Source organism: Neovison vison, chromosome 13, assembly GCF_020171115.1.
Source record: "Neovison vison isolate M4711 chromosome 13, ASM_NN_V1, whole genome shotgun sequence".
In the NCBI taxonomy this organism is placed as follows: Eukaryota; Metazoa; Chordata; class Mammalia; order Carnivora; family Mustelidae; genus Neogale; species Neogale vison.
This window is the reverse complement of record NC_058103.1, coordinates 84,669,911-84,690,570: the sequence shown is the minus strand read 5'-3', so window position 1 is coordinate 84,690,570 and position 20,660 is coordinate 84,669,911. Positions and strand designations below refer to the sequence as shown.

Sequence of the window (20,660 nt, the reverse complement as noted above, 5' to 3'; positions counted from 1 at the left end):
GATGGACTCGCCCAATGCAAGGTTGCCACAATTTGTAAAAAATGCAACATGTGCAAAGTGCAATGAAATGATATATGCTTGTTTTAACCTATGTGTGGCTTCATTTATGTCTTCAGAGATAGTAATTATTTTTCATTAAGCTCCAACTTCTCCCTGAAAGCAACAGAATCTTCTGAAATATATAGTTGATTGGGGTTAAGGGTGCAATTTGTGGTAAACCTACTCAAGGCCTTATGAATGGACACCCTAAGGAAATGATTCACTGACCACAGATAAAATGGAGCCAATAATCTTCACTGACTTTGTTCCATAGCATATTAACATATGATATTACAGCCCTTAAGCCCTTGACAGATACATTACCCAGCTGGATATTTCCTTCTGATCAACAAATTAGCTACAGGATTTACATAATTTGGACCATCAGCAGTTCTATACACCAAATGAATCACAGCAGGAACAGTAAAATCTGTTCAATAATAAAGAAACCTAAAACTCTAATGAAGTATGCTCACCCAGAATGGAGGAAACACACAGACACACAGACACACACACACACAGATACACACACACAGACACACACAAACATTGTCCTCATCAGTCAATTTTACCACATTTCTCAGGATGTATTAAAATATCATTCTAGGGACCTTCCATATTGATTTACAATATAAAATAAGTGAAGATAAAGACTAAATGTGAGAAGAATTAACCCACAGAACTCACAAAGATGATTACCTGGTAGTCTGGTTTTGTAAAATAATCCAAAGAGGAGATGTGATCCAAAAAGATGCTGAATTCTGGAGGGAGATGTTTCAACATAAGCCTGTGGTCATACCTCTCCTTAATAGAACCTACTTGCTCCTGGGAAGTAAAGAGAAGAGGAACCAAAGTCAATTTCTCTTGGCAGCTACACATTAACAGCCTCTCAGTAACAGTCTCAAGGGTATGTACTAGAGAATGAGATAGTGAGTAATTAAGTATAAAGCAAGATCTGAGCTCCGACTAAAGCTTAATGTACATTGCTTTATGGGGGGAGGGAAGACTGTAATGAATAACCAAAAGGGTAACACAAGAGTTCTGCATCAGTGAATGGACAGTCTGCCAAAATAAAGAGTTGATCTTCAACCTAATATATATTTTTTTAATCAACACATGTTTACAGTTTCCAAATTAAACAAAATAATGTAACAATTAAAATTTAAAAGCTTACATGACTTATAAAAAGAAGGAGAACTAGGGAAAAGAAAAGCTCTGAGGGAAAGCTAGAAATCAGATCAAAAGCAATGATTTAGGGGCGCCTGGGTGGCTCAGTGGGTTAAGCCACTGCCTTCGGCTCAGGTCATGATCTCAGGTTCCTTGGATCGAGCCCCGCATCAGACTCTCTGCTCTGCAGGAAGCCTGCTTCCCCCGCCCCTCTCTGCCTGCCTTTCTGCCTACTTGTGATCTCTGTCTGTCAAATAAATAAATAAAATCTTAAAAAAAAAAAATAAAAAGTAATGATTTAACAGATCCTTAAATGAGTATTCTTCATGTACGTAGAAAAAAAAATCATAACATTAATTAGATCTTTAATATCAGCTTAATTTTAGTTCTTTTATGTTAAGTATATTCTCATCCATTATGTCTACCCGGGAGAAAATTTTATTCCTTCCCTTACCAAAACTGTCATTTCCACTTCCATTTCCAAAATTACCTTGTCCTTTATTTTTCTCCAAGGCAGCTGACCAACCACAAACTCCACCAACATGTAGAATAAGGACCAAAGGTCATCATGTCTTCCCATTTCCTTTATAAGCCAAACAGAATTCAGTCACATTATGTAACTACTCCTTTTGAGTATATTACATTGTCTAAGGACTAAACATTGTGTTTCATCTTATTAGGCTTAAAAATTGTATTTCCCATAAAATCTTCTGGTAAATATATCTACATAGCTATCTATAACAATGTACATATCAGAATAGATATAACAAAATACTTTTTGCTACAAAGAACAACCCAAAACCCAGAAATGCTGGAAATGTAATTAACAGCTTGTTAATTAATAAATGGGTTCATTAAGAAGGGAAAGTGGTTGCCAAGAGCTGAGGGAAAGGGGAAGGGCGAATTAGCATTTAAGTTTCACTGCTGCAAAATGAAAAAAGTTCCAGGGGCGCCTGGGTGGCTCAGTGGGTTAAAGCCTCTGCCTTCGGCTCAGGTCATGATCCCAGGGTCCTGGGATCGAGCCCCACACTGGGCTCTCCACTCAGTGGAAGCCTGCTTCTCTTCCTCTCTCTCTGCCTCCCTCTCTGCCTACTTGTGATCTCTGGCTGTCAAATAAATAAATAAAATCATTTTAAAAAAATGAAAAAAAGTTCTAGAACTCTGTTGCACACTAATATGAATATACTTAACACTGCTGAACTGTGAGCTTAAAAATGGTTAATGTGGATGGCAGCTACACTGGTGAGCAAAGCATAATATACAGAGTTGTTGTATCACTGTGTTGTACACCAAAAACTATTGTTACACTGCGTGTCAACTATACTAAAAGAAAGAAAGAAAGAGAATGAATGAATATGACTAACATGGTACATTTAATGTGATAATGTTTTTTATCACAATAATAAATAAAGAAAGCAAATTCGAGGAGCCAAAATTAAAGAGAAAGCTAGAAACAGGAGAAGCAAGCTGATGCGGAAGCTTTGGTTTTAGGGGACTCTGTTACGTTTTGTCAACTAGGGTTTTAACAGTGAGGAAAGGGACAGGTGTAAAAGCACTGAGCCTACACAAGACAGGAGTTGTAACTGAGACACCTTCTCTTAGGCCCTCACCAAACAGTTTGGACCCTCTCAGGGCTATCTCTACTACAATATCTGGTATATACATTATACTATAGTAATTGTTTTTTCTGTAAAATTTAACCACTATCAAAAGGATAAAGTAAGTAATTAAAAACATTGTCCCCTCCAAAAAAAAAAAAAAAAAAACCATTGCCCTGAAAATCTGTGGTGACAGACCTGTCCCTCACTCAGATTTGGGGTTTAAATTTATACCACTTGTGTGGTTTGGGAAACAAAATCCAGAAATTTTTTTATGGGTGAAACTGTCCTGTAGTAATGATAGATGCAAATGAAAATCCTCTCAAGATAAAAGCACCTTTAAATTCAGGCCTCAAAGAAGTCCTATAGACTAAGACCCACCAAATATAAGCTGCTTATTCAGAAGTATAAAATACATTAAGAACCAAGCTATCATAAGCTAATGGCAAGAGAAATTATAGAGCAGAATTAGATATCCAAGAATTCCAGATATGGAATTATAGGATAAAGAATACAAAATTAAAATGTTTAAAATGCTTAAGCAATAGGCGTCTAGGTGGCTCAGTCACTAAGCATCTGCCTTTGGCTCAAGTCATGATCTCAGGGTTCTGGGATTGAGCCCCACATCAGGCTACCTGCTCTGTGGGGAGCCTGCTTCTCCCTCTCTCACTCCCCCTCTGCTTGTGTTCCCTCTCTCTCCCTCACTGTGTCTCTCTGTGTCAAATAAATAAAGTCTTTTAAAAAAATGCTTAAGCAAAAAATGGAATCAAAGTCATAAGATAGGAACCATACCGTATCTAAAAAAATAAAAAGACCAGTTTGATTTTAAAAAGGACCAAAAAGAACATCGAGAAATTAAAAATTCAATGGCTAGGTTAGAAAGCTGATCAAAAACAGCAAAAAAATAAATAATTAATTAATTAATGAACAGGAAGACAGATCTGAAGAAATTATCTAGAACACAACACAGAGACACAAGGGAAAATCTGAGAATGAATTTCAAAGGCATGGAAGACAGAACAAGAAGATCTAACATACATCAATTTGAGATATGAAAAAAGAGGTATTAAAAAGAAAGGGGAAAAAGGCAATATTTAAAGAAGAAATGTCTGAGAATCTTCCAGAATCTATGAAAGATGTGAATGTTCATATTTAGGATGCACAACAAATCCCAAACTGAATAATCATAAAGAAATCCATGTGTAGGCACATTCTAACTTATCTGTAGAACAGCAAAGACAAAAAGCAGATACCTAAAATGCTGAAGAACAAGGATAAATTAAATGCAAAATAACAATTAAATGAACAAAGATCTTCTGAATAGCAACCACAGAACCAGAAGACAGAATTTCTTCAAATTACTGAGACAAAACAAATATTAATAAAGGACTGAAATGTAGGACAACAATGTAGTGAACAGAGTTCAAGTAGTTTGAAAAGTCCTATACTGTCTGAGAATCATTCATGTTAAAAGTTGAAGATTAGGGCGCCTGGGTGGCTCAGTGGGTTAAGCCGCTGCCTTCGGCTCGGGTCATGATCTCAGGGTCCTGGGATCGAGTACCGCATCGGGCTCTCTGCTCAGCAGGGAGCCTGCTTCCTCCTCTCTCTCTCTGCCTGCCTCTCTGCCTACTTGTAATCTCTCTCTGTCAAATAAATAAATAAAATCTTTAAAAAAAAAAAAGTTGAAGATTAAAGTATCCAAAAAAAATGAAATGGAGTATATTTTTACTTTTTTTAAATTTGTGGAGATTTCTAAAAGTTAAAATATATTATCTTTCTACTAGATATTCTGGAAATGCTTATATAGCTATTAAGATCTCTGGAAATGTTTATGCTTATCTCAGAAAAAGTGTCCTACTTCAAACATTCCAATGTGGACCAAAATTTTAAACAGAATTAATTAAAAAGCTTAGTAAGTCTAAAGGTTTTTAAGAATGTATCTGGAAAATAAGAGTACTTTCTTTTCAAGACAGAATAACTGACTAGATGCCTTATTTTTTTCTAAGTTTATTTGTTTTTCGGTAATCTCTACACCCAACATGGGGCCCAAACTCACAACCCTCAGATCACGTCACATGCTCTTCTGACTAAACCAGCCAGGCACGTACCCTAACTGGATGCCACAAATTAATACAACACTGAATCAAACCAAATGAGCTGAAATGCTTGACAGAGTGCTACATTATTCACTGATAAAAATACTTTTCCTATTTTCAATTTATAACCACATTATTAGAAACAAAATTAACTGGAGCATAACATATAAGACCACAGTGTACTCTTCCTACTATAGTTAGCATTAGTCAAATTTTCATTAAATTTCATTATTTTGGCTTCACAGAACAAAAGTAAGGTAAGATGAAGAAAAGATTTCTCTTTATGAGGGAACAACATGTTAAACTTCTCACCTCCAACCAGGGAAGTTCAAGGATCAAGAATCCACAAAATACCCAACTTTCCTACTCATAATTAAGGTTCAGAATGGAGAAAAAAAAAATCAGAGAAGAACAAAAGGAGCAAAGTTAAAAAAAAAAAGAGAGAGAGAGACTTTAAAATGTTTACCCAAGAGGTATCATTTCCCAATTTGAAATTTTCAAATTTCAAAATTTGAAAGTAGTTTGTACTTGAGATCTTCATGAAAAGAAAAGGTTTAATGGAGAGGGGATACCACAGATTAGATGCATACTACAGATAAAATGATGACCCCTATATTTCAAGGTATTGTAAGTATGATATTCCCTAATAACTTCTTAAGATTAGAATGCAGATGTTTTATTTCTTCAAAATTCTGTATCAGATTTGTTAATACTTATACCTAATTAAGGACACAAGGTTCCCTACACACACATACACACACTCTTAGCTATTATCTTCTCTGGCAAATACACTTTATTTTTTATGTAGCTGTACACATCTATCATCTACTATACATACTATGGTACATTAGTATTACTAACACCTTACTCTCTGCTCCCAAGCACCTTCCATAATTGTGTATCTGATGTAAAAAAGTCAATCTCATTCAAGTAATCAGCATGCTTATATAGATATGACTAGTTCAGATACCTACCCTGTTTCGATGAGCGTTGATTGATGCATAACGAACTGTCCCTCGAAAGCCTGCCACAGCTCGAGGCTACAACACCAAGAAAAGAGTAATAAAATGAGCTCCAAATAGCAAAAGACTCAGCACACCCAAACCCATTAAGTAGAAGGGAGAAACATGCATTACTGTCACAATAAAATACTACTTAAATTTCTAATTTTTTATTGCAAAATTACAGAAAATTAGAAAGTTATCTCTAAATCATGTTAAAAAACTACTAGCATTTTAATTATCATGGAGTCCCATTTTTTTGTACCTGCATTTTAAAGTAAAGCAGCATTTATGACAAATTCTGTACAACAAATTTAGAAAACACTAAATACTTTCATATATCCAGAATCATGCCAAGCATTGTAGTATATACACTAATATTCAGGCTCTGATTACATTTAAGCACAGTAAGACCATAAGGAGTCTGCAAGTAAAGATGCCAACCTATGTCTTGGCTATTTCACTCAAACTCAACTTGAAGACGATGGCAACTTAAATCCCTCCCTATATGTGCAATTCATATATTCATAAATCAAGTTACTGGGTAACTATTACATGCTAGGTACTAAAATAATCCAAACATGAATAATACATGATCCCAGTTCTTGGAGAGCTCAACTTAGAATAAAGTCCAAACTTTTCTTATTTGGCCTACAAGAGTTCCATGATTTGGCACTGGCCTCATTCCCAAACAGATTTACTTACAGTTTCTCCTACAACCAACTGTGTACGTAGCTTATTCTGCTATTCTCTCCAGTGAAAAGCCAACACTTTACCTTCAATGGCTGACTCTTCTACCCAACACCAAGCCCTCAGCTCAAATGTCACCTCCTCAGAGAAGTACTCCTTAATCAACCTAATCTAAAATACTACCCACCCGGGGGCGCCTGGGTGGCTCAGTGGGTTAAAATACTCCCCACCCCCTTCAATGCCACTCCATTCTTTTTTACTCTGCTTTATTTTTTTCTCATAATACCTTTCCTTACCTAAAATTAATTTTATTTAGACTTTTACTTATTTGTTCACTGCCTATTTTATTTCATTGAAATATAGACTCTGTGATGGCAAGGTCTTGGTTTGCTCATTTCACAGACACAGAAACAGGCTCTGAGAAGTAACTAAATTTATCTGAACACACAGAATCAGTAGGTGATAAAACAAGCATCAACCTAAGGTCTTCTGACTTAAAATCATACACTGTTTCCACTCTACTGCTTCACAAGGATCAAGTCAGTATCCTAAAGACTCAATATGAAAACTTGACAAACCTGAAAATGACCACAGCCAATAACTTTCATTAGTAGAGGTTTTTCCCCCAGTAACTGTTAATTATCTTCAATTAAGATGTGTTACTGTTATAATCAGAAAAAGAGTATAATAAATGTTCTTTTAAAAATCTTGAGCTACCAGAATCATTCTGGTCATATGCTGTAAGATAGACATTCTATGTGTTCTTCCTTTTCTATGTGTTCTTCCACATATATTTTTGTAATATATGTGTTATCTTTTCAAATTAGTTTTCCATTTATTTCTTGTTTCATGAAATTCTGTCTTCTCTTTTTAAAAATTTTCATTCCATTTCATTTTGAAATAAGCTCCATGCCCAGTATGGGGCTTGACCCAACGACCCCAAAATCAAGAGTCACATACTCTACTGACTGAGCCAACCAAGTGCCCTTCTTTTTCCATCTTAATTACTCCTTTTTGTTTTTGTCTTAAGATTTAACAATTTTAAAAATATTCTTAGGGCACCTGGGTGGCTCAGAGGGTTAAGGCTCTGCCTTCAGTTCAGGTCATGATGCCAGGATCCTGGGATGGAGCCCCGCCATCAGGCTCTCTGCTAGGCGGGGAGCCTGCTCCCCTCTCCCCACCCTCTGCCTGCTGCTCTGCCTACTTGTGATCTCTCTCTGTCAAATACATAAATAAAATCTTCAAAAAAACATTCTTTGTATTTAATGATAACGCTCATTAATCCAAAGTTCCTGTGATATATTTAAATCCCTTTTCTCACCTGACACTCACTGACAATCATAGTCAGTAGATCTCAATATTTTCCTACAATATCACAACTAACAGGAATAGCTAATATTCTCAATCTGATGGAACTCTGAGATCAGAGATTTCTCTTTCAAACAAAGATGTATAAGATTATACACGAAAGCCTACTGTCAACTCTATTCAGTAGATAACATTTCACTGGTTTTACTTTTATTCATTACCTGACAAGAACATTCACTAACAAAAATGTTTTCATAGCATGTACTTTTTCCCAGTTATTTTCACTCCAGTAACTATGAGGATAAAAATCTCCAGAGCTATTACCACATTATGCAATCCAGTCCACAGTTAATTGGACACCTAGATGTCCTCCTGATAGATTCTAGCCAAGACAAATCCAGGAGACTCTTTCCAGTTAAGAATACCCCTGACTTTGCTTCTGTCATGGAAAGGTTGGGCCAGAGAGAAAAAGAGATCAGCTGTTTAGAAAGATCTTGATGTGATTCATCAAAGAAATAATGCCAGGTCAAGAAAATTCAGCATCAACCCACCTGGGAAAAACAGCCATACATAGAACTACTTCTAATTTAAAGCAGATTATAATTAAGATCATTAGCAAAGTACAATAAGCTATGAAAGCCTAGGAATGGAAAGCATTAGTTCCATCTTGTGAGAGGGGAGAAGGAAAAGTCCTGCTGAAGAAGAAATAATCTTAAGAATAAGCAACATTTAATGGGGCCTTAAAATAGATGATCTCTTGACTGTCCAGGAAAAGCTCTCAGTTTTTCCCCACTGAGGATAATATTAGCTGTGGGTCTTTCATACATGACCTTCATGATGTTGAGGTATGTCCCTTCGCTATGACTTTGTTGAGGGTTTTTTAATCAAGAATAGATACTGTGGATTGTCAAATGCTTTTTCTGCATCTATTGAGAGGACCACATGGTTGTTATCCTATTATTTTTTAAAAGATACTATTTATTTGAGAGAGACACAAGCAGGGGGAGGGGCAGAGGGAGAAGGACAAGCAGACTCCCCACAGAGCACAGAGCCCAATGCAGGGCTCAATCCCAGGACCCTGAGATCATGACCTGAGACAAAATCAGAAGTCAGACACTTAACCAACTGAGCCATCCAGGCACTCCCTTATTCTTTCTATTACTAATGTGGTGTATCATGTTGATTGATTTGTGAATACTGAACCACCCCTAGAGCCCAAGAATGAATCTCACTTGGAGGTTTTTCAAATAGTTAAAAAAAGTTACCCGATGACCCAGCAATTGCCCTACTAGGTATTTACACAAAGAATACAAAAACACAGATTCAAAGGGTTACATGCACTCCAATTTTTATAGCAACACTATCAACAATAGCCAAACTATGGAAACAGCCCAGATGTCCACTGACTAATGAATGGATAAAGATGATGTGGTGTATATACACAGTGGAATATTACACTTAGCCATCAAAGAGAATGAAATCTTGCCATCTGGAACAACTTGGATGGAGTTAGAGTGTATTATGCTAAGTGAAATAAGTCACTCAAAGGAAGACAAATACCATGGCTTCACTCATATGTGGAATTTAAGAAACACAACAGATCAACATATTGGATGGGGGAAAAAGAGAGATAGGGAAACAAACCATAAGAGACTTTTTAAAAAAGATTATATTTAGTTATTTGAGAGAAATAGAGTATGCATGAGAAGTGGAAAAGGAGAAGGAGAGGCAGAGAATCTCCACTTGATCTTAGCCCAAAGGCTGAGAAGTGTATGAGGCAGAGAATCTCAAGTTGAGCTTGATCCCATGACCCCAAGACCATGACCTGAGCCAAAACCAAGAGCTGGACACTCAACTGATTGAGCCACCCAGGCACCCCAACCATAAGAAACTCTTAAAGATATAATAAACCACGGGTTGATGGAAGGAGGTGGGTAGGGGATTAGCTAGATGGGTGGTGGGCATTAAGGAAGGCACTTGTTATGATGAGCACTGGGTGTTGTATGTAAGTGATGAACCACGGAATTCTACTCTTAAAACCAATACTACACTGTACTGTTAACCAACTAGAATTTAAATAAAAATTTGAAAAAGAAAAAAACTAAGTGATCTCTTGAAACCTCCCTAACTAATGGCAATTGGGCAATATCTATCAAAATTTCAGGGACACCTGAGTGGCTCAGTGGGTTAAGCCGCTGCCTTCGGCTCAGGTCATGATCCCAGGGTTCTGGGATCGAGTCCCACATCGGGCTCCTTGCTCGGCAGGGAGCCTGCTTCTCCCTCTGCCTCTGCCTGCCTCTCTGTCTGCCTGTGCTCACTCGCTCTCTCTCCCTCTGTCTCTGACAAATAAATAAATAAAATTAAAAAAAAAAATTTCAAAGGGACACATTCTCTTTGAAAAAGTCATGTCACTTCTGGAAATTTATATTATATATATACTTGCATATATGCAAAAATAACGGACATAACACATTCACTCACTACATTAATGCTTGTGATAGCAAAAGACTGAAAGTAACCCATATGTTCACAAATACGTTCACAGACTGATTAAATAAATTACAATACATCCTTAAAAAGAATACACTTTGCAGCTTCACAAAAGAATGAAGACGCTCTATATCCTGACATGGAAAGATCTTGTACATACACTGTGGAAAAAAAGACAAGTGCAGAATGTACATCATGCACCTTTTAAATCAAAAAGAGAAAAATGAGAATATACATTCATCTATATTGCATATTCAAGAAGAAATTCTGGAAGAATACATTAAAGAAAAAATAAAAATATAGTAACCTAAAGGTTTGAAGAAGGCATAAGAGCAGTATAGAAAATGAATGCATTTGGGATAGCAGGGATGAGAGAGAGATTTGTTTCATTGCTTCTTACCATTTAGTTTTTTTCAAGTCAATTTTCAAGGTACAGTGTATTCCTATCACCCCAAGAGTTCTCTTTTTTTTAAATTACATATAATGTATTATTTGTTTCAGGGGTACAAATCTGCGATTCATCAGTGTTGCACAATTCACAGAACTCATCATAGCACATACCCTCCCCAATGTCCATCACCCAGTTACGCCATCCCTATCCCCTCCACTCCAGCAACCCTTAATTTGTTTCCTGAGGTTAAGAGTCTCTATAGTTTGTCACCCTCTCTGGTTTGATCTTGTTTCATTTTCCCCTCCCTTCCCCTATGATCCTCTGTCTTGTTTCTCAAATTCCTCATATCAGTGAGATCAAATGATAATTGTCTTTCTCTGACTTATTTCACTTAGCTAATACCCTCTAGTTCCATCCACATCATTGCAAATAGCAAGATTTCGTTTTTGATGGCTGCATAGTATTCCTGTGTGTGTGTGTGTGTGTGTGTGTGTGTGTGTGTGTACCACATCTTCTTTATCCATTCATCTGTCAATGGACATATAGGTTCAAAGTTTGGCTACTGTGGATATTGCTGCTATAAACATTCAGGTGCACATGCCCCTTTGGATCACTACATTTGTATCTTTGGGGTAATACCCACAAGTGCAATTCCTGGGTCATAGGGTAGCTCTATTATCAACTTTTTGAGGAACCTCCATAATGTTTTCCATAGTGGCTGCACCAGCTTGCATTCCCACCAACAGTGGAGGAGGGTTCCCCTTTCTCCACATCCTTGCTGACATCTGTTGTTTCCTGACTTATTAATTTTACCCATACTGACTGGTGTGAGGTGCTGTATCATTGAGGGTTTTTTTTTGTTTGTTTTTGTTTTGTTTTTAATAAACATATATTTTTATCCCCAGGGGTACAGGTCTGTGAAATGCCAGGTTTACACATTTCACAGCACTCACCAAAGCACACACCCTCCCCAATGTCCATAACCCCACCCCCCTCACCCCAGCAACCCTCAGTTTGTTTTGTGAGATTAAGAGTCACTTCCCTGATGCCAAGTTTGTTTTGTGAGATTAAGAGTCACTCCCCTGATGCCAAGTGATAGTGAGCACTTTTTCATACGTCTGTTGGCCATTTGGATGTCTTCTTTGCAGAAATGTCTGTTCATGTCTTCTGCCCAATTCTTGACTGGATTATTTTTTCTTTGGGTATGGAGTTTGATAATTTCTTTATTGATTTTGGATACTAGCCCTTTATCTGCTATGTCATTTGCAAATATCTTCTCCCATTCTATCGGTTGTCTTCAGTTTTGTCGACTGCTTCTTTTGCTGTGCAAAAGTTTTTTTTATCTTGATGAAGTCCCAAGAGTTCATTTTTGCCCTTGTTTCCCTTGCCTTTGTTGATGTGTCTAGGAAGAATTTGTGGTGGCTGGGGTCGAAAATGTTGCTACCTGTATTCTCCTCAAGGATTTTGATGGATTCCTGTCTCACGTTGAGGTCTTTCATCCATTTTGAGTCTATTTTGTGTGTGGTATAAGGAAATGGTCCAGTTTCATTATTCTGCATGTGGCTGTCCATTTTCCCCAACATTTGTTGAAAAGATTATCTTTTTTTTTTAAGATTTTATTTATTTATTTGACAGAGATCACAAGCAGGCAGAGAGGCAGGCAGAGAGAGAGAGAGAGAAGGAAGCAGGCTCCCTGCCGAGCAGCGGGCCGGATGTGGGGCTCAATCCCAGGGCCCTGGGACCATGACCTGAGCCGAAGGCAGAGGCTTTAACCCACTGAGCCACCCAGGCACCCCAAGATTATCTTTTTTTGATTGGAAATTCTTTCCTGCTTTGTCAAAGATTAGTTGAGCATAGAGTTCAGGGTCTACTTCTGGGCTCTCTATTCTGTTCCACTGATCTATGTGTCTGTTTTTGTACTAGTACCATACTTTCTTGATGATTCCAGCATTGTGATAGAGCTTGAAGTCTGGAATTGTGACACTGCCAGCTCTGGTTTTCTTTTTCAACATTCCTCTGGCTATTCAGGGTCTCTTCTGGTTCCACACAAATTTTAGGATTTTGCTCCATTTCTTTGAAAAAAGTTGATGGTATTTTTATAGCGATTGCATTAAATGTGTAGATTGCTATAGGTAGCATAGATATTTTCAGAATATTTGTTCTTCCAATCCATGACCATAGAACGTTTTTCCATTTCTTTGTGTCTTCCTCAATTTCTTTCATGAGTATGCTACAGTTTTCTGAGTATAGATTCTTTGCCTCTTTGGTAAGATTTATTTCTAGGGATATTATGGCTTTGGGTGCAATTGTAAATGGGATCAACTTCTTAATTTCTCTTTCTTCTGTCTCACTGTTGGTGTATAGAAATGCAATTGATTTCTGTGCATTGATTTTATATTCTGACACTTTACTGAATTCCTGTATGAATTCTAGCAGTTTGGGGGTGGAGTCTTTTGGGTTTTTCTTATAAAGTATATCATCTGCAAAAAGTGAGAGTGTGACTTCCTCTTTGCCAATTCAGATGCTTTTTCTTTCTCTTTGTTGTCTGATTGCTAAGGCTAGGACTTCCAGTACTATGTTGAATAGCAGTGGCAATGGTGGACATCCCTGCTGTGTTCCTGACCTTAGGGGAAAAGTTCTCAGTTTTCTCCCATTGCGAATGATATTTGCTGTGGGTTTTTCATAGATAGCTTTTACAATATTGAGGTATGTACACTCTATCCCTACACTGTGAAGAGTTTTAATCAAGAAAGGATGCTACACTTTGTCAAATGCATTTTCTGCATCTACTGAGATTATCATATGATTCTTGTTCTTTTCTTTATTAATGTACTGTATCACATTGATTTATTGGCAGATGTTGAACCAACCTTGCAGCCCTGGAATAAATCCCACTTGGTCGTGGTAAATAATCCTTGTAATGTATTGTTGGATCCTACTGGCTAGTATTTTGGTGAGAATTTTCACATTGGTGTTCATCAAGGATATTGGTCTGTAATTCTATTTTTTGATGGGGTCTTTGTCTGGTTTGGGGATCATAGTAATGCTGGCTTCATAAAATGAGTTTGATAGTTTTTCTTACATTTCTATTTTCTGGAACAGTTTCAGGAGAATAGGTATATTCTTCTTTAAATGTTTGGTAGAATTCCCCTTGGAATCCATCTGGTCCTGGGCTCGTGTTTGTTGGGAGATTTTTGATGACCGCTCCAATCTCCTTACTGGTTATGGGTCTGTTCAGGTTTTCTATTTCTTCCTGGTTCAGTTTTGGTAGTTTATATGTCTCTAGGAATGCCTCCATTTCTTCCAGATTGTCTAATTTGCTGGCATATAGTTGCTCATAATATTTTCTCATAATTATATTTCTTTGGTGTTGGTTGTGATCTCGCCTCTTTTTTTTTTTTTAAAGATTTTATTTATTTATTTGACAGACAGAGATCACAAGTAGGCAGAGAGGCAGGCAGAGAGAGAGGGACAAGCAGGCTCCCCACTGAGCAGAGAGCCCAATGTGGGGCTCGATCCCAGGACCTTGAGATCATGACCTGAACCGAAGGCAGAGGCTTAAACCACTGAGCCACCCAGGTGCCCCAGGGGGGTTATCTTATTAATTGTTTCAAAGAAAGAAGCAGTTCCTAGTTTCCTTGACTTATTTTACTGACTGTTCTTTAGGTTTCTATTTCATTGATTTCTGCTGTAATCTTTATTATTTCTCTTCTCCTGCTGGGTTTAGGCTTTCTTTGCTGTTCTTTCTCTAGCTCCTTTACATGTAGGTTAGGTTGTGTACTTGAGACCTTTCTTGTTTCTTGAGAAAGGCTTGTGTTGCTATATACTTTCCTCTTAGGACTGCCTGTGTTGCATCCCAAAGATCTTGAACAGTTGTGTTTTCATTTTCATTTGTTTCCATGAATTTTTAAAAATTTTTCTTTAATTTCCTGGTGGACCCATTCATTCTTTAGTAGGCTGCTGTTTAGCCTCCTTTGACTTCTTTCCAACTTTCCTTTTGTGATTGAGTTCCAGTTTCAAAGCACTGTGGTCTGAAAATATGCAGGGAATGATCCCAATCTTTTGGTACTGGTTGAGACCTGATTTGTGACCCAGGATGTGATCTATTCTGGAGAATGTTCCATGTGCACTAGAGAAGAATGTGTATTCTGTTGCTTCAGGATGGAATGTTCTGAATATATCTGTGAAGTCCATTTGGTATAGTGTGTCATTCAAAGCCTTTCTTTGTTGATCTTTTGGTTACATGATCTGTCCATTTCAATGAGGGGCATCTTAAAGTCCCCTACTATTATTGTATTATTGTCAATGTGTTTCTTTGATTTTGTTATTATTTGGTTTATAGAATTGGCTGCTCCCAGTTTAGGGGCATAGATATTTAAAATTGTTAGATCTTCTTGTTGGATAGACCCTTTAAGTATGATATAGTGTCCTTCCTCATCCCTTATTACAGTCTTTGGTTTAAAATTTAATTTGTCTGATATAAGAATTGTCACCCAGCTTTCTTTTGCTGTCCATTAGCATGGTAAATGGTTTTCCACCCCCTCACTTTAAATCTGGAGGTGTCTTGGGTCTAAAATGAGTCTCTTGCAGATAGCATATCAATGGGTCTTTTTTAAAAAATTAATTTATTTATTTGATAGACAGAGATCACAAGTAAGCAGAGAGGCAGGCAGGGCGGGGGGCGGGGGAGGCAGGCTCCCTGCCAAGCAGAGAGCCTGATGTGGGGCTCGATCCCAGGACCCTGGGATCATGACCTGAGCCAAAGGCAGAGGCTTTAACCCAGGAGCCCCTCAATGTATCTTGTTTTTTTATCCAATCTGATACTCTATGTCTTTTGATTGGGGTATTTAGCCCATTTACATTCAGGGTAACTACTGAAAGTATGAATTTAGTGCCATTGTATTGCCTATAAGGTCACTGTTACTGTATAGTGTCTCTGTTCTTTCTGGTCTATGTTACTTTTAGGCTCTCTCTTTGCTTAGAGGACCCCTCTCGGTATTTCCTGTAGGGCTAGTTTGGTGTTTGCAAATTCTTTTAGTTTTTGTTTGTCCTGGAAGCTTTTATCTTTCCCTCTATTTTCAATTACAGCCTAGCTGGATATAGTTCTCTTGGCTGCATATTTTTCTCATTTAGTGCTCTGAATATATCATGCCAGTCCTTTCTGGTCTGCCAGGACTCTGTGAATAGGTCTGCTGCCAATCTAATGTTTCTACCGTTGTAGGTTACTGACCTCTTGTCTGGAGCTGCTTTCAGGATTTTCTCATTGTCTCTGAGACTTGTAAGTTTTACTATTAGATGATGGGGTACTGACCTATTTTTATTGGTTTTTAGGGGGAATTCTCTGTGCCTCCGGATTTTGATGCTTGTTTCTGTGCCCAAATTAGGGATGTTCTCCGCCATAATTTGCTCCAATATACCTTTTGATCCTTTCTCTCTTTCTTCTGCTTCTGGGATCCCAATTATTCTAATATTGTTTCATCTTATGGTATCACTTATCTCTTGAATTCTCCCCAAGTGGTCCAGTAATTATCTCTCTTTTTCCTCATCTTCTTTATTCTCTATCAATGGGTCTTCTATATCACTAATTCTCTCTTTGTTATCCTAGCTTATCCTAGCAGTAAGACTCCACTTTTTACTGTACTTCATTAATACCCTTTTTGATTTGAATTAGTTAGATTTTAGTTCTTTTATTTCTCCAGAGAGGGATTTTCTAGTATTCTATGCTTTTTTCAAGCCCAGTTCACATCTTTATAATCATCATTCTGAACTCTAGTTCCAACATCTTACTAATGTCTGTGTTGATTAAGTGCCTGGCAGTCAGTACTGCCTCTTGTTCCTTTTTTTGAGATGAGTTTTTCCATTCTGTCATTTCGTCCAGAGAAGAATAGGTGAATGAGAGAACAAAATGCTAAAAGGGTAAGAACCCCAGGAAAATATTTGGAGACCCAAAACTGGGGGGAAAGAAAGAAAGAAAGAAAGAAAAAAAAGGAATATGATCAAGTTGGTGAACAGAACAGAGCCACACATTAAATTTTGGGTGTATTGTAGTCAGCTAAAAGAAACTGCCTCCCAAAATTTTAAAGAAAGAAAAACTTATATATATACAAAAAAAGGGTAAATATTGAAAGGATGGAATATGACTGTAAAGATAAAAATTTAAAAATATTTTTAAAAAGGAATTGATAAGAAGTTGGCTGATAAAATAATTAATTTTTTAAAAAAGGAGAGAATATGATCAGGTAGGAGACTAGAACAAAGCCATACACTAGAATTAGGGTATATTTTGGTCTATTAGAAGAAACTATATCCCAAAATTTAAAGAAAGAAAAATTTATGTATATACAAAAAATAACATTAAATAAAATGAATAGAACATGACTGTAAAAATGAAAATTAAAAAAGACTTAAAAATGAATTGATAAGATGTTGGTTGCAAAAGGAAAGAAGAAAATTTTTAAAAATAGGAAAAGAAAAAAATAAAGAAAATTTTAAAAATTAACTTTGAAAGACTCAAGAATCATGGAGGAAAAGCCATGAATTCTATATGCTGTATTTCCCTAGCACTGGATTTTTATAGTTCTCACTGATCAGTAAATTTGGCCTTGGCTGGATGTTCTTGCTGATCTTCTGGGGAGGGGCCTGTTGCAATGATTCTCAAATGTCTTTGCCAGAGGTGGACTTGCACAGTCCTTGCCAGGGGCCAGGCTAAGTAATCTGCTTGGGTTTGTGCTTGGTACCTTTTGTTCCTTGTAAGCTTTCTGTAGAGCTTTGGAGGATGGGAATGAAAATGGTGGCCCTCCAATCTCTGGGCCAGAGGAGCCGAAAGCCTGGGGCCCCACTCCTCACTGTACCCTGAGAGAAAAGTAGTCAATCACTCCTGTCTCCCTGGTCTTCTGTACACTCTGCTCAACCAGCTTGTAACCAAATGTTTCTATCTCTGACACATGACCCTATTTGAAGTTTCCAAACCCAGTAGGTTCCTGTGGTTCCTGTGGTGCGCTGCCGTGCCACTCCTCCCAGGGGAAGAAGGGGGGTCTCCCTGGATCTGCTGCTCACAGGGTCCCTGCTCGAAGAGCAGTGGTCAGATTGTGCCTCAGATCAGAGTTTATGACAACCCTGAGCTCAAAGCCCACTCCTTCACTCTGCCTTTACAGCCAGCTTCCCTGCTCCAACACTTGGGTGCTCTGCCCCCCTCAGGCATCCTGGTCTTTCCCGAGGGTCCTGAGACCACAGTGTCCCAGTAAGGGTTCCTACCCCCAACTCAGCCACTAGAGCGACGTCGCTCCACAGAGCAAGTTCTGATTTTGGGCTCTGCTGCTCTATTACATGCTGGGAGGCAGCTGACGGAGGCTCCCTCCCCCACCCCTGCACTCTACCTTCTTGAATATCGCCTCATATTCACTTCTTTGCATGTCCTACCTTCCAGAAAGTGGTTGTTTTTTGTTCAGAGGATGGCTGCTATTCGTTTCTTTGATCTCCTATTGAGTTTGTAGGTTTTCAGAATGGTTTGATAATTATCTAGCTGAATTCTTGGGACCAGATGAAATTTAGGTGTCCTACTCTTCTGCCGTCTTGCTTCTCCTTCTCCTCCCTCCCCGAGAGTTGTCCTAAAGTCCTGTATAGTCAACCCCTTCCCCTCCAACTCCCAGTCTTTTGCAACCTCTGATTTTTGTGCCTCACAAGCATTCAGAATTGTGTTTTTAGCTTTATTGCTGTGTAGTGATGTCTCACTGTGGTTTTAATTTGCATTTCTCTGATAACTAAAGATGTTCACCATTTGCTATCACTACCATCTGTAGTGTTTCTTCTTTGATGAAATGCCTATACAAATCTTTTGCTCATGTTTATTCATTTGTTTTATTATTGAGTTGTGAAAATTGTTTATAGATTCTGGATAGAAGTCCTTTGTCAGACATGTGTTTTGAAATATTTTTCTCCCAGTCTGTGATTTGTCTTTTCATTTGCTTAACAGTGTCTTTCAAGGAAGTGTTTAACTTTGATGAATTTTTACTTATGTAAAAAAAAAAAAAATCTTATGATCACACTACATAAATATATTATCTCTTCAAGAATTATATTTAAAAACTATCTTTAAAGATAAAAAAGAAAAAAGTGAGAGTGGTTTACAGCCTAAGAGCACATTTTACTAAAATAAATACCTAAATATTTAAGTGAAAATGAAAAAGAAAAAATAAATTGGACCTTGAAACACTGAAAGAGGAGCGCCTGGGTGGCTCAGTCGGTTGAACATCCAGCTCTTGATTTTGGCTCAGGATGTGATCTCAGGGTTGTAAAATTAAGCCTCAAGTTGGGCTCTATGATCAGTGGGAGATTCTCTCTCCCACTCCCTCTGCTCCCACTCCATTCATGATCGGTTTCTTTCCTGCTCTCTCAAATAAATAAATATTTAAAATGAAAACTGAAAGAATTACAACAGGAAGAAGAAAAGGCACTTTAAGTAAAAAGAACACTGTGTACAATGCAAAATGGTAGGAAAGTACTGTGTGTGTGCTAGGGAAAGTGTCTGATAAGGCTGGAGCAAATGGAGAGAGAAAATAATGGAAAAGGAGGTTGGAATCAGGTTAAGTAAGGATGGTCTTGAATGTCATATTAAGGTGTTTCATTTATAACATGCAGAAAAATGGAATTCATCAAAAATTTTTAAGTAGGGGGGCGCCTGGGTGGCTCAGTGGGTTAAGCCGCTGCCTTCAGCTCAGGTCATGATCTCGGGGTCCTGGGATCGAGTCCCGCATCGGGCTCCCTGCTTGGCGGGGAGCCTGCTTCCTCCTCTCTCTCTCTGCCTGCCTCTCTGCCTACTTGTGATCTCTGTCTGTCAAATAAATGAATAAAATATTTAAAAAAAAATTTTTAAGTAGGAAAGGGACATGAGTGAGAAAGTGCTTGAGATGCTTATTCTTCTGGACGTAAAAAGAAGAGACTGGAAGGAGGACTTAGGGAAACCAAGGAGGAAACTCTTAATAATCCCAATGAGAAGCCACAAGACTACTACAAAGACAGAGAGCTGTGTGAATATGAAGGAGAGGATGAATGTCAGAGACAAAATGAGCTCCCAGAAGACTAAATCTAGCAGGAGCAGGGAGAGACTGTAAGCATGAACCCAGGCCTATTGCTAACCAAAGGTAGGGACTCTGGAAAGGGACAAGATGCATACAGAACTATGTAATATTGCCCCCAGTGGAAGTAAGAAAAAAACTGTGAAGTTGTGGAATGGTAACAGAGAAAAATACTCTTTTAAAATTAACATAAAATGTATTATTTTAGGGGTACAGGTCTGTGAATCATCAGTCTTACACAATTCACAGAACTCACCATAGCACATACCCTCCCCAATGTCTACCACCCAGCCACCCCATTCCTCCCACCTCCCTCCACTCCAGCAACCCTCAGTTTGTCTTCTGAGATTAAGAGTCTCTTATGGGGGGCACCTGGGGGGCTCAGTGCATTGAGCCGCTACCTTCAGCTCAGGTCATGATCCCAGAGTCCTGGGATCGAGTCCCACATCGGGCTCTCTGCTCAGCAGGGAGCCTGCTTCCTCCTCTCTCTCTGCCTGCCTCTCTGCCTACATGTAATCTCTCTGTGTCAAATAAATAAATGAAATCTTTAAAAAAAAAAAAAGAGTCTCTTATGGTTTTTCTCCCTTTATGGTTTCTTCTTGTTTCATTTTTCCCTCCCTTCCCTTATGATCCTGTCTTGCTTCTCAAATTACACATATCAGTAAGATCATATAATTGTCTTTTTCTGATTGACTTATTTCACTTAGCATAATACCCTCTAGTATATCCACATCTTTGCAAATGGCAAGATTTTATTTTTTGATGGCTGCATAATATTCCAGTGTGTGCTTGCACATACACATGTA

At 38.0% G+C, this 20,660-nt stretch overlaps 1 protein-coding gene across 5 annotated transcripts in view; it reads right to left on the bottom strand.

The window, feature by feature from the left end:
* The window catches only part of TTBK2 (tau tubulin kinase 2), a 162,862-nt gene that overhangs the window by 48,401 nt on the left and 93,801 nt on the right, over positions 1-20,660 (bottom strand). For all 5 annotated transcript variants that reach the window (XM_044231585.1, XM_044231586.1, XM_044231584.1 and 2 more), the window contains 3 exons: positions 5,875-5,940; positions 1,697-1,789; positions 739-864 (listed from right to left, as the gene is read on the bottom strand). In XM_044231585.1, the coding sequence (XP_044087520.1) occupies positions 739-864; positions 1,697-1,789; positions 5,875-5,940 (285 nt within the window). The remainder of the gene's footprint in view (positions 1-738; positions 865-1,696; positions 1,790-5,874; positions 5,941-20,660) is intronic.